At 40.2% G+C, this 26201-nt stretch overlaps 1 protein-coding gene and 1 non-coding gene across 3 annotated transcripts in view; both read left to right on the plus strand.

The window, feature by feature from the left end:
* Positions 1-26201, plus strand: part of LOC126460849 (ubiquitin-protein ligase E3B) — a 297274-nt gene that overhangs the window by 187496 nt on the left and 83577 nt on the right. For both annotated transcript variants that reach the window (XM_050095948.1, XM_050095949.1), the window contains exons 12-13: positions 3720-3883; positions 21932-22194. In XM_050095948.1, the coding sequence (XP_049951905.1) occupies positions 3720-3883; positions 21932-22194 (427 nt within the window). The remainder of the gene's footprint in view (positions 1-3719; positions 3884-21931; positions 22195-26201) is intronic.
* Positions 7027-7101, plus strand: Trnas-uga (transfer RNA serine (anticodon UGA)). Its single transcript has one exon. It is a non-coding gene; the product is annotated as a tRNA-Ser (tRNA).

Consider the following 26201-nt stretch of genomic DNA (forward strand, 5'->3'; position numbering starts at 1 on the left):
ACTTCCCACCTGGAAATGGTCCACGACACTTGCTTGGAGACAAGAACTCTCCATACAGTGCACAGGTGGAGTTTCAGAGCCTGCCTGCCACACTTAGTAAGGGAATTTTTAAAAGGACATGTTTGTAATATACTTGTGGCTTCGCCTTCATCAAGCTTTTTTATTCAGGAGCACAGGATACTTTAAGGCTCCATACTGAGCATAAACTTATTTGCTATATCAGCCAGACCCATTATGGACCCTCTCCCAACAGGCATCTTGTGCTCTCTCTCCATTGACGATTTCCTATTGCAGCTCTTGGTGGACCTGTTAATTTCAGTGCTGTCTCAATCACATCTGCTCATGGAGCATAAACAGTGGCTTCCACATTTCGGCTAAAAGATGGCGTGTATGGTTATCTGGCATGGAAATAATTCCATCCACCATCCATGCATCTTGGTCACTGCTCTCCTGTGTGCATAAATCAGAAAAACTTCAATGTTAACACTTGATAGAAAACTTAGTTGCTCCTCCCATATATCTTACCTGGCAGCCCACTGTGTCAAATCTGTGAATGACGTAAACACTCTTAAGTGGCACCTTGTGGGGACTAGAGAAACACTCCCCCTTCATTTGTATCAGTCCTTTGTCCGATCATAGTTTGATTGTGGGTTATAGTATATTTGTCTGCATAGCCATCCATCTCGTGGATTTCTAGCATGCTGGGTTAAATAAAAAAAACTGAATCCTACAACTTTCGCTGTTTCTATGTGTAACCTGTCTATCTTACATAGCCTTCACACACAGTTCAACCTCACAGAATCCATTTGGCCTCTAGTGTGTTTCCCACAAATCCAGATAAGAGGCGTTACATGAAAGCTGCCAAATACTACTGTCATTCCGGCAAGAAGTTCTCCTCTGCAAATACATTTGCCAACTGATCTCTCTGTCCAGGCATTTATTTTATGCTTCATTTTCTGATAAATTCCTTGACTACCAATGTGAGCCTATCTCTGCTTTCTAATTGCCTCTGGGAATCTTCTTTCATATTCTACTATGAAAGCATCATCTCGACTTACCTGTTACATACTACAAAAACTTCATCTCTCGTTGCCCATCTTGGACTTACTTCACTTCTGAATAGCAGTTTTCTGGCTTTGGTCATTCACTCGGCATTTCCTATGCTTCGCATGTAGCTTGGGGAAAGCAGATTCATTTGCACAGTTGGCTCTGTGGATCACAGTGATATGGGATGCATCTTCATCTGTGAAGTGCCCACCCACATGTTACCAAGGTTGTTTTGAGTAAACTGCATAAGTTTTGCTGGAAAGCCCTTGCACATCTTCTATTAAGTCCCAATCTCTCCCTATGTGATTTCTATAATTTGAAGCTCTGAAGAAAGACATTCTTGGCCATTGATTTGCTGTTTAGGAAGAGGTGCAGCACACCTCAGTACAATCTTGGTTCCAAAGAAAACTGCAAATATTTTTCCATGAAGGCGTTGACAATCTTATATCACACTGGAACAAATGTATTAACAATTACGACAATTATTTTTTAAGTAATAAAAAGCTTACTTTAATTTTTTCCTGTCTGTGTCATTTTCATTTGACTGCCCCATAACATGCAGGCTTAACATTCAAATTGGAGGAATACGGAGGTGACCCATCTGCCATAAGATCTTGACATGACCCCAATTTACATCCACTATGTTGGCCCAAAAATAAGCCACCACTGCATATGAGACTTTTTTCAGTGATTTTTCAGAAAAAAGGGGGGGGGGGGGGGGGGAGAGAGAGAGAGAGAGAGAGAGAGAGAGAGAGAGAGAGAGAGAGAGAGAGAGAGAGAATTTGCATGAAAATATATCACACACTGATTGAGAGGAGAAAAATTACCAAAAATGTATTTTATATTTACTTGTAAGACATTGTTATGTACCATAAACATTTGTTCTAACAACTGATACAACTCATTGGCAACTTATTTTGTCTTATTTGCTCTCGTCACTAAAAGTACTGGTATTCACATTATCACTCTCACTCTTATCACTTTCTTCATTCTCTTCCCACAGTACATCATCCTCACTGGCATCCAGCACGTTCAATATATATCATTTCTTGAACCCCTTGATGATGGACCCTGATGATATTCAGGACAATGAAATAAGAATCCATGTGCACAAAAGGGTGAATGGTAGCTTCTTAATCTTACCAGACAGTGTAAGGACACGGTCTTCTTCCAGGAGCCAATCTGAATACATTTTTCAGAGCTTGTCCTTGAACAGTTTGTTTATGGCCACATCTAGTGCTTGTAATTTTGAATTCATTCCTCCAGGTTTTATGACAAGATCTGTATTTTGTGCAGATATTTTATCTTTTACTTAAAAGCAACAAAAAATGTCATGGCTCTCGTACCAGGCAGTGCTCCATATCTGTGTTGTCAGCCAGCCCTTTTCCTGGCAACAAATCACTACGCCTGTAGGAAAGTCTTCTTTGGGCATGGTGTTTCTTTTTAGAATGATTAATGGGGCATCCTTCTCCCATCAGCTTTAGCAGCTAATACCACAGTTACTCAACTTTTTTCATTCCCGATTCCTCATAATGAGATACTTTTTGCCGATTTCATCTCTACTGTCATATTGCTCGGCATGTCAAAATTTACAGCCATTTCGTCAGTGTTGCCAATCTGATCAAAAGGGTATGCGTGATTCTTTCATACCTGGATGATGTAATGCTGGAAGTTGACCAGCTTCTCCTCAAAATCTGCTGACAATCACTGTGCTAGTATTGTACTTCATAAGAGAGTAAGGCAGTTTCTCTGCATAAATTCAGAACATCAACCAATACTCACATGAAATTCTTGTTGTTCGTTTAAATCTTTTGAAGTTTCCGGGATGTTCCGTTGAAGAATTTCTTGTGAGATAGGCATCCCATCTTTCCTTTTATCTTGCACATAGGAACAAGCCTTAGCTTCAAGTTCCAGGTACTTACCATATTTCAGTTCCCTGATGGATTTTCTTATTGAAATTGCCTCTGCATGTTTTTCTTCTGAAGCAACCATCACACATTAGATTCACCCAGTCTATATTCTCTTCTAGCCTCTCTGTCGTTTGTGGTTTTAGTATAATGCACAAGTGTACATTCGAAGCATACATCACAACTATTCTGAATTCCTTGGTTTGATGATGCTATTCTCTCTAAATAGTTGTTTGTATCATCACAAATCAGTATCCAACTGAAACTGAATTATAAGCTAATGAAATATTACTGGTAGTTTTGGCTACAGATACTAGTTGTATTGTTGCACATGAGCTTAATTTTTGTTGTGCAATTGTTTGTAAAAAGACTGTAGCAGATGTGAGCCAGACCCTAATTTTTTGATGGTGAAATTTGGATAAAAAAGTGTGGCATATTTTCGGGTCAGTGTGGTACATCTGTGTACAGACTATGCAAGTTACTATATAACACATAGCGGATGGTACTTAGCATGGCACAGTTTGCATGCTGTATGCAATTACTCTGTCACAGCAATTTTTTAAAAGTGGGAATAATGATGTAGATTTCTGCGCCATTACTGAACAGTTACGACAATATTCCGGTACAGGGAGAGCTATGATACGGCATTTTAATATCTTATTTGTTATGTAGGCCACTCATCATAGAAAAATAGCTCCACTTGTTCCATCCTAACATTTACAGTAACTTTATAATTTGGGTGCAGTTATTTTATTTCTGTTTCAGAATTTCTTGAGGAAACCATTAAACGCGTCTTTGATCCCTCTCTCAACCTTTTTCGTGTTACGAGTGAGGAGCGGCTCTATCCATCTCCTACGTCTTACATGCAGGATAATCACCTGCAACTGTTTGAGTTTGTGGGAAGAATGCTTGGCAAGGCAGTATATGAGGTAAGAACCACTTTACAAACCAGTTCACTGTAATATAACATGCAAACGTAAAGAAAAATTTATCATAATTTGAGCCCTTTCTAATCGTAAGACCATTGGATATCAATAGCACATTGAAAACTCTCATGTTATTGTGTTTGCAATTATTTCAAATTACAAAAAATGTTGTTTTGATGTCAAAATTAAAATTATAGTTTTACAGCATGGCCAGTAATAAACTTCCTCTGAAAATATGATCATATAATGTGTTTGTTGAGATCTAGAGGGTATGACTGAAGTGGGTTTGCATGCATTTTCTTTCTTTGTTCTCGATTTTGGCCTCCAACAATTATTTCGTGTCAGTTACGGAACATTTTCTCACCGTCAGATGTGCACGCTCTGCAGCTGTTTACGGTGAGCACTGTTATGTCACATTGAGTTCACATAAGGAAATCTAGATTCAGCAGCTCAGTGGTCATTTTATGTAATGTTAACTTACTGCATTTTGGACATAAATGATCAACACAACTGATATCTGCATTTTATTATAAAGCTTAACAAGAAGGATATTGAAGGAAAGAGGAAGCAAATAAATTAATTTTGCCAAAGGTTTACTTTTTTGTGTGATAGCAGCATCTTCCTCTGACTCCCTTTGCTGTAATGTACAGACTTAGACATAAAACCTGGCCGTCGGCCACTGCTGTAGAGACTAAGTCAGTATCGTTCACGTGAGGTGGCCAATATAACCGGCATCCTGAGTCTGGCCGTACGTACAATCTGGCAAAACTCCAGGATTCGCAAGTGTGTGGAGGAAATGCTGTCATTATTCATGAGCCACTGCAGAGTTGTATCTGTTCATGGTCTAGTGGTAAACGTCCTACAATGTGGATACGAAGTTGTGAGTTCGAACTCCCTCAATGCCTAATTTTTTAAGTCTTATTTTGGATGTCCACTAAAGTTCTGTCAGGTGGAACCTCTAAAGATAACTCACTTCACTCTCTAATACATAAGCAGTAACAAACATTTCAAGAAACTATTCTACCAAAAAGCTCGTGGCTGCATCAAGATCAGAACAGTTCTTGCTCAAGAGTTTCCTCACCCTGCAGCAGCCAACAGCTCTGTGCCATACACCATACACTGCTTAACACGAGGCGCCAACAGATTAGCCAAGTGTGATGTGGCGCTTTGAGTGTGTTATCACCTGTCATTTTCTTATTTGCAGTTCTAGTATTTAGCTTACAGTCAGTATGGGTTTTTGCATGCTTGAAACCTATGAATGTTGTTCAACAATTGTACAGTAGAGTTGCAAGTGCGAAAAGAGCTAACATTTGAGATGTACTATTTGCTATGGGTTTAACAGATGGTGAAGGCAGCAGAGGCAGCTTGAAATCTTTCTATTGTGTTTGGGGTGAGTGCTTTTGGAAAATAAACTTCAGAAAAGGGTTTTCTTATTTCAAGAGATATCGTTCTGACGTGAATTACTTTCAACATTCAGGAAGTCTTGATGACAGATATATGTGGTGAACTGTCACAATTTAAACATTGTGCAATACTTGCATTCAATAGCCAAGGTTCAGAAGGCTGGAGTAGGGATACTGGATGCTCCAGCTCAAAGCAACAAAATTCAACATGATGACTATTGCTGCATTTTTACTTGATCATCATCAGTTCGCTCAGTGAAAATTCCTATGCAATATTTGTACTGGTGATGTGTTATGAACCCCTTAAATCAATGGCCGAACCCTAACAAATGGCATACACTCAAGCAAATGTCAGTCTGAACATAATGTTTTGCATCCACTGGCTGAAAAAGAGTGTTGTGCATTTCGAACCTCTCCTCAGGGTTGTGCCTATTGTAGCTGGTATTTGGTGCCAACAACTAACACATCATTTTGTTACAGTGAAATAAAAACTGCATCATGTGTTGCTACTACAAGATAATGTATTCTGCTGATATCACAAACAAAGCTGTCCAGGTATTTTTTGAAAAGTCATCCTTCACACACTTTTTCTTGTGATCTTATACTCTCAAATGTTTAAAAGGCCCATTCCTTATCAAAAAACCACCTAGAAAATACCTTTCTGGGCAAAAATGCACTTCAAACCTGGTTTGATGACATTTTTAGTGATAATCCTGCACAATTCTACAGGTTTGGAATCAGTAAACTACCTCAGCACCTGCACAATTCTACAGGTTTGGAATCAGTAAACTACCTCAGCATTGTCAGCATGTTTTAGATAATGTTAATGTTGGAGAACAGTCTGTTGGAAAATGCTATTAGATTACGCACTGTACAAATAAAAACATAATGGTTCTTATCATGAAAACCATATACCAAAAGTCTACTGTAATACAACTCAAGGAATCTGTAACATGAATGAGCCTATATCGGCATGACTTATGAAGATAATATTCACCATGGTCTTTGAAACGGTCTATGTTTACTTGCTATCCCATGTTGCTGTCAAGTTCTATAGAAACATGGCAGTCCATAAGCAAATAAATAAGATTTCCTTGTTGATTTTGGATTTGGCTGCGTGTAGGTCTGTCACAAATGTCATAAAAATATTGCCGTCGGTGAGATTGGAAACACAAGCCTACGCAGCCTGTGCTTCATTGGCAATCACATTATCTCGCAGCTGGTGAAGAGCTATAGTATTAGTTTCTCCTTTATTGCACCAGTAGGGACTACGATAGCTAAATTTCAATGTAGAATATGAGATTAGATGCAAGTTCCACATAGAATGACTTTCCTGGACTCAAAACCATAAATTAATAACATTGTTTCACACATTATGTGCAAATCACTCAGGTTATTCAATGAAGGTGTACAAGAAGATCAAGTGAATTTAGTAATATGATTCTGTGCCATCCAGGAAGTAAATGTTCGTTTGCAGCATTGCCAAACATATACCGCATTCGAGTCTCGGTCCGGCACACAGTTTTAATCTGCCAGCAAATTTCGTATCAGTGCACACTCCACTGCAGAGTGAAAATCTCATTCTGGAAACATCTCCCAGGCTGTGGCTAAACCATGTCTTTGCAATATTCTTTCTTTTAGGAGTGCTAGTTCTGCAAGGTTTGCAGGAGAGCTTCTGTAAAGTTTGGAAGATAGGAGACGAGGTACTGGTAGAAGTAAGGCTGTGAGGACGGGTGTGAGTCGTGCTTGGGTAGCTCAGTTGGTAGAGCACTTGCCCATGAAAGGCAAAGGTCCCGAGTTCGAGTCTCGGTCCAGCACACAGTTTTAATGTGTCAGGAAGTTTCATATACCACATTGTTGGAAGATTCCTTTGTACTACTAGCAGAAAGAATGCTAGCCATTGTATTCCTTGAATCAGCTGCGAAGTGACTACACATTCTCACTGAGTCTTATTCGCATTTCTGTATCTAGGTTTAGGGGCTAAAGCATAGTTACTAATAATATTCAGACACACTGACTGCAAATTAAAGGTTACACATCAAGAACTGCCGCAGTTATTTGCATTTTTTTTTTTTTAATAATAAACTTAGAAAATATTTTGATTTAGATTGATGTTATTGTCACTATCCGCAAAACAGACAAATGAAGGGACAACACTACAGCATTGATTGCAAAATGTGAGGATCCGCAGGGAGTCTTCGTAAGTTACAAATGACAAAGTCCCAAGCAAGAAAGGCTACTGTGGAAACCACATGCAGTGGCAGAAAATGTGTACTCTAAAAGCCACTTAAAATTAAACTATTCACAGTTTGTGAGGGATCTCAAATTTCTATATTCTGTCATTACTGTAGTAGAGGCAAAGGTAGGACTTTTAATTCACTTGTAAAATTACCTTGTTGGACTTGAAAATACAATTTTCCAACTTTCTGTTGCTTATTACACATGGATTGTCCAAATCATTCATCCAAGTTAAATGTAACTACTGTAACTATCTAGTGAATATTGTAAGATAATTCAGCTCCGGGCCTGGAAGTCCGTCGAACATCGTTCAGTCACCAAACATTTTCTGGATGGTATTTAAGATATAACTGTTTTTTGAGACAATACTTGACTAAATGTAACATATAAAACATGTCAGTTGCATAGCAGATGTTAATATTTGTTAAGGAATTATCTGCAGAAGTAATGTAATTACCACAAGAATGAACAGTGCCTGCTTGGTGCTTATGAGAGGGTTAGTTCATACATTACTGAAAAATATCTGTTTGTGTCTACAGTGACAATTTATTTTGATTGCAACTGTAGACCCACACATATACCTTTTCAGGGAGCTACTGTATCGGTCACTGTTCCACCTGCAATATGTTATGAATATGCTTCTTATATTAGACCGAGGAAATTGACAAGTGTTTCCTTCCAAAAGTTAGAAGTCTTTGGTTCCACTCTCTGCTTGTTCTCAAGGGAAATGTGAGGCATCGTAGCAGGGCAGGTGTTCCTAGTCCCAAATCAAGGGGCTTTCTCATGGAGCAGAGAGGAGTAAGTAGAGCATAAGGGGAGTTGGAGCGCCCTATCCCGACAATGTTAAATTTAGTGACTTGGTTTCCCTGTACTTCAGGAACCACTGTAGCCACTGACATGAAACTTTTACAAGACATTAAACTGTATGTTCTGAGTCTACTGAACTACAATAATTGCATTTCAGCCTCCGCTTTCATAAAAGCAATTTTTTAATTGCACGGTTAAAATTTTGTGTAATTTTTTTGTACGTTATCCTAAATAATTTTAATTATATAACATTATGTTCTTCTTTTAGTTCAGTAGACTCAGGATATGTATGTAATTACTCCCCGAAAATTTGAATACTCTACTCAAAGTGGTTTCTGACCTTTAGGGAAACATGCAACAGAAAATGTAAATTTTCAGGAACAGCTTCAAAAATTTCAAAAGACTGTAACTCACTTTTTTTATTTTTAGTCACTCAGAGGCATCCTGCACCATACTGTATATCATCCTCTTGATCTTTTTCCAAGTTTTTTCTTCTTTCAGGACCCCTTAGTGGCCAACTGTGCTGCATACTCTATTTTATCAATGCAAACCTTGTCCATCTGTTAAAGTTCTCTGATGCATTTTGCTCCAGGGTCAATTCGCATATGCTGTAGCACTTTCATCCTACCAATGTTGCCATAATTAAAAGCAATAACAGCATCACTAATCCCCAACTTCAGTGTCTTCATTCCAACAAAAACATTTTTTGGTAAGCGAATCCTTAGAAGATTATTGAACGACTCATTGGGATTTTGGGTCTGACCATGCAGACACTTTTTCAGTAATTAAGGATTTCCCAGGTCTCTGAAAATAGGTTTTATGACATCCATGACTATTGCTGGGATGGAATGTTTATGGCTGTATGAACTGTTTGAGACTGGGCATTGCCGTAATTCCACCAGGAGGGCAAAGGTTTTTCATCAGTTGGCTGTCTGTGGAAGATGGTAGCCCATACTGCCTGCTTCATTTTCAACAAATCCTCAGTATTATTTCTAATGGCCATCCCATAATAATGCTGTAGTTCATCAATCATTTTGTCTGTCGGCCTGCCTCTTATGGTTTTAGCATCAGAAATTTTCTTGTCTCTCAAACTTTGTTTCAACTTCCTCAACCTGGTTCCCAACCTCTTCTGGACATGACCAATACATTCTAGTTTTGTGATAATCTTCTCACCATAAGGCTGAGCAGCTACTGCACTGTTATGTGCTTTTGAGTCTCCATCACGTAAGAACTTAGTGTAATACACTCTCCTTTTATTCACAGATCGTTAAAAACTTTCAATAGCTGCAGAGGCCTCCATACCACCACTTGTTCCTTCATAATGTCTGTCACAGATATGCCCTTCTTCATTCCCTGATTTACACCTATAACAATGTTTAGTTAAAATCTGGAAACCTGTTACCTTTCCAGTCTCCACACTGGTCACTGTAGCAACAGAATTCTTAGAACTGTAGCCACGCTTCTGCCATCAAAAGCTACTGGTATGTCAGTCATAGCATCATTTATTTCAACAGCTTCATCTACAGCACCCTTCATTGACTAACATGCAGTAGATTCCACAGCAGCTCCAATAAATCCCGCATACTTGTTGATTTTACAAGGGGGGCGTGGCATATTCGTCGTGGCAGTGTGTCCTATGCCAATAGCTCTCAATCCATAAAACCACCTAACAGTTTCTTCAAAACAATTATCTTTACACTTCTCAGAATTCCAAAGTGAATGAGTATATTTACAACTGGCAGAATTAATGATAAGTTTTCTGGCTAGTCCATTTGATACCTCACTATCTTCATGTAAACTAACTGGCCCTCCACATATAACACATACATTCACCTAACACCCTTTTTAGGATGTGTAAATCTATAGAATATAAGCTAACCTATGATTTACATCACTTTCATTTTGAGAAAACTGTGTATCACAACATTTTATTTTAATCTTCGAAGCACTAATGGGTGTTTCTCTAGATACTGACGAGTTTGCCTGCATTTCAGTGTCTGTAACTTGACACGCCACATGTTGAACACAATGTTTCATTTTATTTGAAAGTCTATTACCATGAAACCTATGTTTCTTAAAAACACTTTGTTTTGGTGTCATACTTTACTTTTTGAGAGATTTACCAATCCATTCATCTCTCTTCCTCAGAAAAATGTTAGCAGTTTGACATACAACACGTGTTTATGCTATGAAACGATATGATACTATTTCTGACAGTGCTACCAATACAAACACGTAATTTAACCTTTATAACACAGCAATCCACAGCCTTCTGTATATAAACAAATTACCAATTTTATTAGATCTTGAAGTACTGCATGTAAAAATTTTAACATTTTCAACAAGTGTAGATTATATTTATATGAAACTCACATTGGAAGTATTTTATGTTATTTTTTAAAATATAATCTACACCTGTTGAAAATGTTAAAATTTTTACATGCAGTACTTCAAGATCTAATAAAATCGGTAATTTTTTTTATACAGAAGGCTGTGGATTGCTGTGTTATAAAGGTTAAATTACGTGTTTGTATTGGTAGACACTGTCAGAAACAGTATCGTATCGTTTCATAGTATAAACACGTGTATATATATATATATAGCAAATTTTATAATGAGATAAAAATCAAAAAATGTGGAAAAAAAAATTTTTTTTCCGTTCTAACTCCCCTTCATCAAAGTTGTTGCCCATAAGAAGTGTCGATGCTCCCAGGCCATCTTTTGCGTAGGTAGTCAGTGCTAGAGTAAGTGCATCACCACTGATGTCATTCAAACCAAGTGAACAGTGTAACACCACCACATTCACTGAGCACCCATACCATTCTGTTCAGACAATTGTCAATATCATCTACTCGCAACAATTACAACATAATTGCTACTGACACTTTCCCTAGAAAAGCAATAGCCTTATGAATGAGAATTTCTGTTTGTGGCACGCCTCAGACTGAGATAAAAAATAACAATAACATGTTAAAAAAATATAGTGAAGGGCAGGGCCTGAATTTAGTTTCTCGAGTTCTTGCAGTTTGATCCTAAATAATTCCTGACAGTTGTGCATTAATACATCCTTACAGTTATCGAAATATTCATATGGGTATTGTAGTTTAATTGCTTTAACACTTGATTATGTTAAGGAATATTCTGTTTTGAGTTGAATATGATTAATTTGAGTTTCAGTCCATCTTCTGACGAGTTACAGAGTGATGTCTGAACTGTTTTGACAGCTGTGTTGCCTGACTCTGGAAGGAGTTGTGGCATCTGGCAGTCAGTACTGAATGCAGATATGCACAAATATATCTACTGTTATAAGGGATAATCTCCTTTGCTGCCTGCTTCCATACCATAATTGTAAAATAACATAAAGCCCATTCTGCTGAAATACCCAATGTGCACAAGTCCTTAAATTAAACGTTCATACGGCATTGATGGCTGGCAGTTTTGCTGCCGAGTTGCAGATCTTTTCAGTTGGCGCCACAATGGGTGACTTGCATGTCAATGATGATGACAATCCAACTCTCAGCCCCCGTGTGGAGAACACACCTGACCCAGCTCGGAACCAAACCCGGGCCCACTCCATACTAGTCAGACACACTGACCACTCAGCTAAGGACACGGTCAGTTGTTAAATAAGTGTCTGTATGCAGTAGTAATGCTGAAACGAAAAAGCCTGTTGAACTAAAGTATGGGGAAGTCCCTGGTTCTTGCAACTTTTTGCAGTCAACTATGATAAGAATCTCATGTTGTGTTATAACAACAAAAATAACCAATTTTTGGCAATATAGTGAAATTGGGTAGATAACAAATCTATGCGCCAATTGGCAGCAGGAGAACACACGTATGAAAAAGGTTTTACTTTGCAAGCTTTTGGAGCCAATGACTCCTTCTTCTAGCAGATAGGTTGAAGGAGAAGAAAGAGGGACAAGGGGAAAGAAACTGGATAGGAAATGGGGCAGAGTTTGGAAAAGTCACCCAAAACTCTTAAGTCAGGGGAGACTTACTGGACTTACCCATCAGGTAAGTCTCCCCTGACATGGGGTTCTGGGTGACTTTTTCAAACAGTACCCCTTTTCCTACACCTCTCCAGTTTCTTATACTTCACCTTTCTTCCTTCCCTTCAACCCTTCTGCCGGAAGAAGGAGCCACTGGCTCTCAAAGCTTGCATAAGTAAAACCTTTTTTATATGTGTGTTCTTCTGCCACTGGCTGGTGAATAGATTTTTTATCTATCCAATTATATTGTGTCTAAAAACAAAGATGATGTGACTTACCAAACAAAAGCGCTGGCAGGTCGATAGACACACAAACAAACACAAACATACACACAAAATTCAAGCTTTCGCAACCAACGGTTGCTTCATCAGGAAAGAGGGAAGGAGAGGGAAAGACGAAAGGATGTGGGTTTTAAGGGAGAGGGTAAGGAGTCATTCCAATCCCGGGAGCGGAAATACTTATCTTAGGAGGAAAAAAGGACAGGTATACACGCGCGCGCGCGCACACACACACACACACACACACACACACACACACACACACACACACACACACACATCCATCCGCACATACACAGACACAAGCAGACATTTGTAAAGGCAAAGAGTTTGGGCCCTTAAAACCCACATCCTTTCGTCTTTCCCTCTCCTTCCCTCTTTCCTGATGAAGCAACAGTTGGTTGCGAAAGCTTGAATTTTGTGTGTATGTTTGTGTTTGTTTGTGTGTGTATCGACCTGCCAGCGCTTTTGTTTGGTAAGTCACATCATCTTTGTTTTTAGATATAATTTTCCCATGTGGAATGTTTCCCTCTATTATATTCAATTATATTGTATCATATATTGCTTCAGATCCCATAAATTTTTATTTTCTCACTTCATACTAAAACAAGTTGTGTGGGATGATAGGAGGAAAATAATTATATGATTCTGAGAAAAATTATTTACTTATGAGGTGCTACCAAAGTCAGAATAGTTTTGTTGTTATTTTTTGTGTGAAGTGTAAATTTTGGTATCACCTCATGTTACTTTTTCTTGTGATGGAAAGTGAATGGGCATTCTATTATTGGTTAATATTCTAATGACTAATGATGTGACATCTGTTCCATTTGCTCCATTGAATCTGTGAATAGAGTTCCACGTTGGTCACTCGACAGATGTGCAGATTGTGAACTCTACACACTGCATTCAGAACCGAGACGATGTCTTTCTGTTTATATTGTAGCATCTGCTACTGTGTCGGTCAGTCAACTGCCATAAACAAATCAGCACTGTTTATTGCTGCACTTGTCACAAGTCACGACTTCGAAGAGTGCACTTTCTATGTTAAATATATTTTAACAATGTAGGGCGCCACAGATTGCTGCTTACCGTAAAGAAGACACACAAAGCTGCAGACAGGCACAATTGAAAAACACTTATATAAAGCTTTTGGCCACAGCCTTCATCAGTACAACACACACACACACACACACACACACACACACACACACGAGCAAGCACACCTCAGACACACACGACTGCCAATGGCAGCATCTTGGGCCAGAATGCAACTATCACGTGGGATGCAAGCAGTGATCTGGAAGGGGCAGGGAAGGGGAAGGGACAGTAGTGTACGGGTGGGGAGAGAGATGAATGCCATCAGGTGGAGTGTGCAGGGACTAGACTGCAGGTGCAGTGTTAGGAGATTGTGAGCCAGGGAGGTGGGGAAAAAATAAGCAGAGAAGGAAAAAAAAGGAGATGAGCGAGGAAGGATGCATTGGCAGAGAGCTGCAAACAAACAGGGTGGGAGACAAAAGTGGGAGGAGATGAAAGGGCATAAGGTATGGAAACTGTGGGGTGGAGGGTGTGGGGACACTATGTTACAGTAGGTTGAGGCTGGGATAATTACAGTAGTGCACAATGTGTTGTAGGGATAGCTACCATCTGTGCAGTTCAGAAAAGCTGGTGGTGGAGGGAGGATCCAGATGGCTCGGGAAGTGAAGCAGCCATTGGAATCAAGTGTGTTATGTTCAGCTGCGTGTTGTGCCACAGGGTAGTCTACTTTTCTCTTGAGCACAGTTTGGTGGTGACTGTTCATTCTGGTGGCCAGTTGTTTGGTAGTCATACTGATATAAAAAGCTGTACAGTGATTGCAGCAGAGCTGGTAAGCGACATGGCTACTTTCACAGTGGACTGGCTCCTGAAGGGGTATGATAAATCTGTGACAGGATTGGAATAGCAAGTGCTGAGTTAGTGGATTGGGTAAGTTTTGCACCTGGGCCTGGGCCAAGGATCATATCCCTGTGGCAAGGGTTTGGGATTGGGAGTGGCATAGGGATGGAGTAGGATGTCGTGGAGGTTGGGTTGGTGACAGAACACTGCTTTAGGAGGGGTGGGAAGTATCTCGGGTTGGGTGTCCTTCATTTCAGAGCACGATGATTGGTAATCTAAGACCTAGCGAAGGATGTAGTTCAGTTGTTCCAGTCCAGGATGTTTGTTGGAGGGTGGTGGGAGGATTGGGAGTTTGAGGGGAAATGGCACAGGAGGTCTCTTTGCAGACTAGGTTTGGAGGATAGTGCCTATCTCTGAATGTCCCGATGAGACACCCAATATACTGAACGAGGGAGTTTTTGTTACTGCAGATATGCTATCCCTGGTGGCTGATCAGGGTGAATGGCAGGGAATTTTTGGTGTGAAAGGGTTGACAGCTGAATTTTGGTATAGGGCTAAAAGTGAAGCCGTTGCGTAGGACTGAAACAACTGCAGAGCTGAGGGTTTTGGTGGAAAGGTTAACAACAGCATTAAAGGAATGTTTTGACTCTGAATTTGGTGGAGGTTGCTAGGGAGTTTTGGTGGATGTGGCAAATTGAAAAGGCCCGCCAGAGAGGGCTTAGCACTGTGAGTGGTGGACGAGGAGAAGCTCTGTTGATACGACAGTGGTTAGGTAGTGGTGCCTGCAGGTGGCAGTAGGAAGTTAGCAGGCTGGATGGCTTATGGAGGTGGTATCTGGAATGAATGCACCTCCAGGTGCTGGAGACCAAGGGATTCAGTTTCGGAGGTGTGATGACTGCATAGGTGTAGTATCTTGTGGAGGGAGCAGAGGTGGTTCCGAGATGCCTGTGCCATGGAGGTGTGTTTTTTGCAGTACCAGTTTTGTGAGAGACAGAGACTGGTGGAATCTGAAAAGGTGTAGTCATTGCAAAAAGAGGTGTGGGATCCAGAGAAAGGAATCTTTAGTTAAGCTATTTGGGGGGGTGGGGGGATTGAGTGGTTTAGGAAAAATTTGAGAAACAGGATGTGGACTGGGTTTTAGCCAGGGAAAGGGGCACTTTTCTGAACTGGCACAGAAAGATGGAGCAAGGGTCCATTGTGGCAGGAATGGTGCAAATGAAACGAGAATGATGCAGAAATGAGCAAAATAGGTGTTGATAGTTGTGAGAGGAGCTGGATAAGCAAAAAGACATGTAAAGAGGCATAAAAAAATAGGTAAAGACACACAGAAAAGCAAAAATATGCACAGATACATAAAAATATGTGAGGGAGTGGGGAGGAGGGGATGGGTTAGGTCGAAGATCAAAAGTTTGTGTGACAAGGGCAAATATGAAAAACAAAATGCAAAAGTATGGCAGGATGAGGGATACCTTCACAGAAAGGCAGTATCCCCCAGACCTGTCTCGCAAACAGATCTTCCATGACGTTTCCCCTCGTACCCCCAATCCCTCTTTCATCCCCAAGAAACAGCCATAAAGGAGTGTCCCCTTCATCATCCAGTACCACCTTGGACTGGAACAACTGAACCACATCCTTCACCAGGGCTTTGAATGCCAATCATCATGCCCTGAAATGAGGGTCACCCTACCTGAGATACTTCCCACCCCTCCTAAAGTGGTGTTCTGACACCCACCCAATCTCCCTAACATCCTAGTCCATCCCTGTGCCAATCCCAATACCTTGCCACAAGGATCATATCCCTGTGGGAGACCCAGGTGCAAAACCTGCCCAATCCACCCACCCTGCACTTCCTCTTCCACTCCTATCACAGGTTTATCCTACACTGTCGAGAGCTGGGCCACCTGTGAAAGTAGCCATGTCATTTACTAGCTGTGCTACAATTTGTATGACTACCCATCAGCTGTCCGCCAGGATGAACGGCCACCGCGAGACTGTGGCCACCTGCAATATAGACCACCCTGTGGCACAATCAACAGCTGAACATAACACATTTGATTCCAATGGGTGCTTTACTACCTGAGCCATCTGGATCCTTCCCTTCACCACCAGCTTTTCTGAACTGTGCAGATGGGAGTTATCCTTGGAACACATTCTCTGTTCCCATACTGGTCCCAGCTTCAACCTATGGTAACGTACTCGCCCAACACCCTCCACCTCACAGTTTCCACCCCCTGTGTCCTATCATCTCCTCACCTTCTCATCTCCCACCCTGTTTATTTACAGCCCTCTTCAATTCATCCTTCCCCACTCCTCTCCTGTTTTCCCCTTTTTTGCTCCTTTTTTTCCATATCTCCCTCCCCCACAACTGCCTGTTGTCAGTCTAGTCTCTGCACCAGACAGCATTCATCTCTCTCCCCACCCGTGCGCTACTATCCCTTCCCCACCCCCTCCAGACTGTTGCATCTCACGTTATAGTTGCGTTTTGCTCTAAGATACTGGAGTTGGCAGTAGTGTGCATGAGATGTGCTGGCTTTTGTGTGTGTGTGTGTGTGTGTGTGTGTGTGTGTGTGTGTGTGTGTGTGTGTGGTGTGTGTGTCTTTTTTCCACTGATGAAGGCTGTGGCCAAAAGCTTTATTTGTGCTTGTCTGCAACTTGACGTACAGAAAGTAGCGCTCTGTCTTTAACTGTTTGTTGACATTGCTAACTCAGGTTTCCATTGTTTAAATGTATTTTAGAAGTAATTCATCCACCAAGAATTTAGTTAATCCAACGTGCAGGACACAGGTTGAGTGAAAATGGATTTTGTAACTTACAATTGCATATAAATATTTCACAGTGATATTTAATGCAGTTTCTATTGTTGCTTGTCTTTTAAATCTATTCATACAACGCACAAATGTGAACAGACGCACATGCGTGTGCACACACGTGTGTGCACGCGCATTGTAAATGCTTTCTGGCAGTGCAATAGCCATGAGCAGGAGACTGAAAGGAAACGGATGTTATTCCGATGAGCTACTTAAAGCATTCTATGTGGGAATGACCAGCAACAAACTGTCCATTTGCATGAACGGACACAGGCAGACACTGTTTGTTGGTAATGAGGATCACCCTGTGGCTAAACATGCCTTGGTACACAGCCAGCACATCTTGGCACAGTGTTACACCGTCTGGCTTATCTGGATACTTTCCACTGACACCAACCTATCAGAACTCCGGAGATGGGAACTTGCCCTTCAATATATTCTCTCTTCCCGTTACCCACCAGGCTTGTACCTCACCTGTCATTCAACATCATCTTTGCCTCTGTACTTCCGCCTCGACTGACATCTCTGCCCAACCTCTTTGCATTTACATATGTCTGCCTGTGTGTGTTTGTGCGGATGGATATGTGTGTGTGTGCGAGTGTATACCTGTCCTTTTTTCCCCCTAAGGTAAGTCTTTCTGCTCCCAGGATTGGAATGACTACTTGCCCTCTCCCTTAAAACCCACATCCTTTCGTCTTTCCCTCTCCTTCCCCCTTTCCTGATGAAGCAACCTTGGGTTGTGAAAGCTTGAAATGTGTGTGTGTGTTTGTGTGTTTTTCATTGTTTATATTTTCTCTATCAACATACCAACGCTTTCATGTGGTAAGTTACAGGTTCTTTGTTTTTAGATATATTTTTCCTATGTGGAATGTTTCCCTCTATTATATGAAAAGGCAAACTGAAATTCACATGAGCGATGCTGATTTGTGGACATATACATCTCGGTGTCGAGGAAATACATTGTATTTGAACCGAGAAAAACTGATGTTATGAGTATTGCCCTGTAATACAGTGGGTCCGTTCTCTTACCCTCCATATATGCAGGAGTCACCGGCGCTGTTTTTCAGTCGCTTGGAAATTTAGATGGTTGAGAAATTTGTGATAAATAGAAGCTAAGCAACTTGTTTTTTTTTTTCTTCTTCACATTATCTGATCTTCGGACATTGGGAAGACCTTTGCTGTTCGATACATATTTCGGACATAATAATGTACAACAACCCAAATTCACTATCAAGAAATCCAAAGCAATTGTGGATTGCTTATGATCAGATTAACACATTGTCTTGCACTGAACTTCCTGCATAGGGCTGCATTCCCCCATTCCCTGTGCCGTCTGTTTCCCTGTTACACCAAAGTACGTTCTATCACAGGCTCGATGAATAGTGATGTGGCTTGATGATGGAAATTGATTAATAGTTGCATGAATAATTGGAAAAATTGATTGGAAAGACTAGTTGAAAGAAATTTGAAGGTAATTTATGAATTTATATACAATCCTGTGTGAACTTTAACTGATACCAGTATCAACAGACCTTGAGTATCAATATCAATACATTCAAGGTCAATATTTATATTTTGCGTTATGTAGTGCTTCACATTGATTCTATTGTGCTTAGTCTTAATTGTGACAATATTGATGCAGAATTGCTCCTCCGGATATTGCGTTAAGTTCTTCTTGTCTGCTCTGAACCTCTTGATGAAGGATCTCGGCAGCAAACGAAATGATGAACAGATAGGTGTGGATGTCTTAAATGTGCGAATAAATTTTGCTTTTGCTAATAAAGTACAGGAATTAACAAACTGAATAGCATATTTCTTATTTTGTTTCCTACAGATGTTTAATGATGTGTCAAAACATTATCCTTGCAACAAAATAACTCATTAATTTATCTTTGGCGGGATGTATTACCCATTCTAGTCTTATATATGTTACAGTGAAACATCAAAATCTGGAGAATGTCGACTTTCACCTGTGAATGTCAACATTCACATAGTCGCTTAGTGTATGTCCAAAATATTTGCTAAATACCCTTATTTCTGACTTACAGTGGTAAATGTTGACATTCACCATGCGCTAATGGTGAATGTTGAACATGTTGGAGATTTATGTTTTCTTCTCCATAATTCAGTCGCTATAAAACGTCACAAGTGTGACGTAACATTTTTGCCTCTCTTTCTGAAAGGAATGACCAAGAATTTAAAATGCACAGTACATTCTACATGAGAAAAGAAAATAATAGTTATAACAAATTACATACTTATGTGATTCAAATCTTATTTATTGCAACAACTTAAACTATTATGACACTTTGAATTGCACAAGAGCCCTTGCTTTTACACCTTCATTTATTTGTGGAACACTTCCTTTTGCAATGGCAGTGTGTATAGCTTTGTCCCCCACATTCCGAATTAGCTGCAGCTGCTTCTCTCAGCGATATTTCTTGAAAAGAAATCTCATCTATGGAAAGTAACTTTTAATACAAATTACGAACTGATTACCTGTGTAAAGCTGCTTGATTTTTATTTACCAGTTTATAGAAGTCGGAGTCTTCTATTCCAACAACAACTGCTAACACATTTCGGCTATCTGTACGATCACATTCAACATCAGGGACTTGTATTCGTACATTATCACCTATTTGAGCAGGAGGAAATTATTTTTGTGGGGTTTCATAACATCTTTGTTGCTTGCAGTAGAAGATTTTCTTTCACAGCCGCTCTTTTTGTAGAAATCAACTCATGTTTTTCAGACAGAATTTGATGTGAAGATGATGTAGGTTGTAGGGCCTGTTCAGTATTTTTCTTTGGAATATGGTTTTTGGTATGACCACCACTCAAATTTTTTTATAAGTATTCACAGTTTCTTCAAGGTGTTCTTCGGTTTCAGAAGTATTGGCAATTTCTTTGAGTTGTTCTTTAGTTTCAATATTTGCGATTTGTTCGCCAGGCAAAAAAGGCGATGCTATGCCTCTTTTTGCTTTAACGCCAAACACGGCTTTGTAAGGACTTTGGCGTATTCCTTCGTGGTATGTAGGGTTCTTGGCAAATTGAACAAAGGGTAAACCATCTGACCATTTATTTGCATCGTTATCTTTGGTCCATGCAGTTAGCATTTTCTGTATATCCTGATTGGCCCTTTCAACTGAGCCTTGTGTTTGACTGTGACGAGGCTTGCCATGAACTATTTTAACATCTTTCCACATAGCACATGGTTCGGATGTGACTTTATTACTAAATTCTCTACCATTATCTGATTGCAATATTGCTAGTCCACCAAATTTAAGAATATTGAAAGAACGTGATGCGCTACTTCTTCAGCTCTTTTAGTTTTCAAAGGTCGTAGCTGGACAAACTTAGTTAAATGATCTTGATACACCATTATGAACTTATATTCACCATCTCTGTTTGACTGCAGATCTATCAGATCAACTTGACATCTTGAGTTTAATTCAGAACTAATCATTAGCTTCACAACAATACCTTTCTTAAGTGCACTGTGTTTCATTTGACACTGTTTGCATAAATTTAAATACAACATTACAACTTCATATGTAATATTTTTGTATTTAACTTGCAACTCTTTAAGCATACATGTTCTTCCTCGGTGGCCTATTCTGATGTGTGTTTCATATAGTATACTCTACAATTCTTCATTGGTAACATAATACTGTATGTTCGTTTCCCCTGGTTTTAATGGTACAATCAACTTCTCTTCATCATTACTTTTTAAAACATCAAAACATTTTAATTGTCTGTAATCCAAAGGTGTGTTGCATTTAATTTTAGCAGAAACCACTACAGGAAGTATTTTAGAATACTTTTCTTGAGAAAAATAAAAACAATTGTCTTCTCATTTACCCACAATTAATTCATTTAACTTTTCATGAAAAAGATAACGATTTACTGCAGTATCTATTTAGTATAAATTAGGGTATCGGAAAAAAAATTAAGAAAACGTTGCTCGCGTTATCAAATCTTGCATAAGACTGACAAAGCTGATTGACTCTGAGCAGAACAAAGGATTTGGCAGGAGAGAGCCAGTCGCTTGTTTTTTGACTCTTCTGTTTTGGACCTCCAACAGAGCATATCTGTGGTTGTCTACACACACCAGAGAGGGTCTGAATGTACAACAATGTAATGAAATATTCGCTCTTTCACCGACGTATTTGGCGTCTGTTGACATTCACAGGTGAAAGTCGACATTCTCCAATTTTGGTCAGTCACGGTAAAATTATATATATATATATATATATATATATATATATATATATATATATATATATATATATATATATATATATAGGAAAAAGAGTGAAAAAAAAATTAATATGATTCGATACATCGGCTGGGCACCTGAACGAGCTAGAGGCCTCACATATCACGGTGCGTGCACTCTGTTTCCAGAATGGATGAGCTTGACTACCCACAGTGTGGGCAACAGAACGGAACAGAGCAGTCGGCCACAAGCAAGCTTGGGTGGGTAAATGTGGTGGGACGTATGGCTCCTGACTGCTCTCTTTTCAGTATTTGGTGAGAAGATGCTTTTCTTCTTTAGTACATAGCATATGTCTTTGTATTTGTGTACACATTTTTAATTTATATAACTTTTTGTTTGATTGAATATGGACTTACAGCAATATATTTATTTATTTTTCAGGGAATTGTTGTAGATGTCCCGTTTGCATCTTTCTTCCTGAGCCAGTTACTGGGGCAGCAGAATCAAGTTCTTTATAGCTCAATGGATGAGTTGCCGTCACTTGATCGTGAATTGTACAGAAGCTTGACATTTATCAAACATCACCAGGGTGACGTCCAGGAGCTAGATTTAACATTCTCAGTAGATGAAGACTGCCTTGGGAGGCTGGTGACCCACGAATTAATTCCTGGAGGAAAAGCTGTACCTGTGACTAATGAGAACAAGTAAGTTTGTTTGTGTGTGTGTGTGTGTGTGTAAAAGCAACACAATGTGCAAGAAATATAACAATGGAAATTCCTGGGTGGAAAATCACATCAAAGGAGAGAAAGGGATGCATTAACATATAGGGGACCGATGCACAGCACACAAAAACATCTAATAGAAAACAGTTACTCTAGCTTTTGAGTTCTTGCTCTCTTTCTTTTAAGAGTACACACATTCACACACCCAACCACACAGGCACCCAAATGTAGATGCCCACGGTAGAGGCTAGATTGGTTATTGAAAATTGATTATTGAAATCAGTTGTCGGGATAGATGGAGATGGGAAGAGGGTGGGAAGGACACACGAGGAAACGAAGGGGTAGCAGGTTTGTGTAAGGTAGATCTTATACCATATGACTCAGTGACTGCACAACAAAATAAGAGGAGTCTGAACTTGTGAGGGATAGAGAGCCAGAGGAGGGGGGGTGGGGGGGGGGGCGGGGGGAGAGGCTGCGAAGGTTCACAGGAGAGCTTCTGTAAAGTTTGGAAGGTAGGAGACGAGATACTGGCAGAAGTGAAGCTGTGAGTACCGGGCGTAAGTCGTGCTTTGGTAGCTCAGATGTTAGAGCACTTGCCCGCGAAAGGCAAAGGTCCCGAGTTCGAGTCTCGGTCGGGCACACAGTTTTAATCTGCCAGGAAGTTTGATATATGTTTTATGTATGCGAAACATATATGTTTTATATATGCGAAAATATTTTGTTGAGCCCGACCTACATAGGTAGGAATGATCATCAAAATAAAATAAGAGAAATCAGAGCTCGAACAGAAAAGTTTAGGTGTTCGTTTTTCCAGCGCGCTGTTCGGGAGTGGAATGCTAGGGAGTTAGTATGATTGTGGTTCGATGAACCCTCTGCCAAGCACTTAAATGTGAATTGCAGAGTAATCATGTAGATGTAGATGTATCAGACTCTTCAGAAAGATGTTTGCTACAAAATTAACATATTTTTGAAAATTCGATTTTTTAAATTTTTGACATATCTCAAACACTCGAGGGATGGGGGTGGGGCTGGGAGGGGGGAGGGGGGGAGATTTCTACTTTTCTGACAGCTATGCATTAATCACCTTGTAGAACAATGAAGTTATTTTTGTCGGTTTGCTAAAGAAATTTGGCTTTTATTAATCATTTACACTGAGGCATCGTGTTTGAAACAAAGTGTTTGGTTCCACACTATTGGCTAATTTCAACTGCTCGCTGCATTTCAATTGCACGTTTTCATCTTCTAGCACATATGGCACTATTCCATAATAAAGAACCAAAAATGAGTTAATACAGTATTGGTACTCCAAGAAAATTTACATCCCAAAACCCACACTAAAAAGTTTAATATCAGGTCGAGACCTACTTCATTGGGAACCTGGACATACGAATGTGCTCTTTAAGTATGCACTTTAAATGTGCCATTTTAGTATGGTTCACGAAATTCTGATGCTCTTGGAGTATCCTCTGATGCCTTTTTTCTTTTATGAGATAATGTAAGATCTTTTAATGTTTTACACATACGGACATACCGACTTCCTGCATCATAGGAGTTGCCAAAGCGCGGGAGCGCTTGTTATCTGACGATTACTGAAACGAACCTATTTCTAACAGATCGTGGGAAAATATTGTGAATGGTAGTTTGAAAAGCGTTACTTTCAAAATAAATTTCCTTTTATGCAAGTTGAACTATGTGCGAGAATGTACAATGAATTTCTTAACTCACAGAGTGTTTGATGACGAGCCATTTAGAAGTATTTCGAGCCCAGATCAGACATTCATGTCATTATTATGAGCAAATTGATGTAGTGCTACGGCAAGCTCTCTCTCCTCTGTGGTAGCTAATTTATTTGTGGAAAACTTCGAGGACAAGTCACTGGACTCGCCTAAAAATTTTACTGACACATTTGTGTGATAATCATGAAGTATAACACACGCAAAAAAGATTGTAGTAACCAAATCCAACGCGGATCGGAGCCACCAGGCGGGGAAGCCGCCGGCGGTGGAGCACACACCACCGGGTAAACACAGAACGAGTCGGACGACAGACCAACGACAACTGACAACAACCGACCACGACCGACTATGATCTGACACAACAGGGAAGAGATAAACAACGGAGGCTTGTGGAAACCACAACACCAAACACCAACAGTAAATCCACTCGGAACCAGAGCCAGGCAAATGTCAACAACGAGCAACGACCAGAACGCGGTACCACCGATATAGAAACGAAATCCAGAGCGAGTACCAGACTGACTCGACTAGGGCAGAGCGGGTCTCTATATACGAAACTGGAGGGAGCGGCTATTGGCCGCTGTCTGCACGTGGCGTAGTGGTGGCGCCCTCGCTGCGTGAGAGCTGCTGTGCGGAATAGCCGCCGCAAAGGCGGAGCCCTCTATGGGCTGACCACGTCCATTTGTTCTGGCGCGTGTTCGACTTCCGCAGCTGAAGGTACTAGAAAGATCAACATTATAAGTGAAAGCTTAGCTTCTCTTGCAGCTTATTAACCTTAGAGACCAATATTATATGTGAAAGCTTTTCTTTTCTTGTACCAACACTATGTATATTAATTTAAAACATCAACTTTTCCTGTTTGTGTATCCGCCCTACTTTACACTGATGTTGCTATTAGTTGACTACATCACATGTCTTGTGGTCTGAATATACGCTATCACCAGCTGGCAGGATCACGTGACATGAGCTATAACTGGATTACAAAAGCACACCACAATCTCTATTACAGTGGTTCGGAAAGTAACATGCGGTGTTTGGTGGAATTCAAATTTATACTTTCGTAATACGAAAATATGCAGCACACATGTTGCTGCACATCAAAAACCTTTCCAAAAGGAGTTTCCTTCCCTGAGTTTCATTTTCTAAAGCACTGGGAAATTCTACACTCGTGTATAAAACATAACCATTCAAAGGATTGATAAGTTTTACAGTTCCGAGGGAAAATATATGATCACGTAATAACATGGAAAAAGTGTGTTCTCATCCGGGAGAAAGTATTTTTAACCAGGAAATCCGGGAAATATCCAGGAATTTTTTTTCCTTGTCCGCATATACACCCCGTTGCACTAAGCATCAATCCACTGCCTCTACGCATGCATTTCATTTCAACATGTGTGTACGACAGTGTCATCTGCGAAAAGGCTCAGGAAATTTCCGGCATTGTCTACCAGGTCACTTAAAAGTGAAAAGCAATAGTCTTGTATTATTCCCCAGGGGCATGCCCGAAGTTACTTTTAAATCTAAAGACGTCTCTCCATTCAGAATGGCGCACAGTTTGCTTGAAACTCTTCATTCCAGTCATACTGTTGGTCTGATACTACATACACTTGTATTTTGTTCATTAGGCAGCAGTGCGGAACTGCCTTCCCTTGGTCCATCTTCATCTCCTTTCCTCCCCTCATTCTCCCTCCCCCTCTCTCTATCCCTTATGTCCTCTAACCTCTGCACTCCTTTCGTCTCGTTGCATGGCTGCCGAGTCGTCTGGTGAGAGACCTGCCTCACATTACCCTGCTACCTCCTCGATGCCCGTGTGTCTTTACCTTCCCCGTTCCAACTTCCGTCTCCCCGGGCAAGTGCTTACAATAATCGATATTTGATAATTGGTCTCACGTATATTGTGGGCGTGCACATTTGGGTGCGTGTGTGGTTGTGTATGTAAACGTGTGTGCTGTTTATTAGAAAAAGGACCAAGACCTTGAAAGCTAGTCCTAACTGTTTTCTGTTTCATTTTTCAGTGTGCCACGCACCAGTCCTTTTAAAAATTACATTTAATTTCTTATAGCATACTATGGCATGACACTTAATGACCATAAGTTTTTTCTGATTAAAACTTTTGTAATTGTGGAATGTATCTGTTGCATTTTCAGACACATTATTTGCACGCAGACATTGTGCAAAACGAAAATATACTTAATTTAATATGGAATACAAGGATACACTGAAAGCTTAACAGCTGTACACCAAAATCTTGCT

This window comes from Schistocerca serialis, chromosome 1 (assembly GCF_023864345.2).
Source record: "Schistocerca serialis cubense isolate TAMUIC-IGC-003099 chromosome 1, iqSchSeri2.2, whole genome shotgun sequence".
Lineage (NCBI taxonomy): Eukaryota > Metazoa > Arthropoda > Insecta > Orthoptera > Acrididae > Schistocerca > Schistocerca serialis.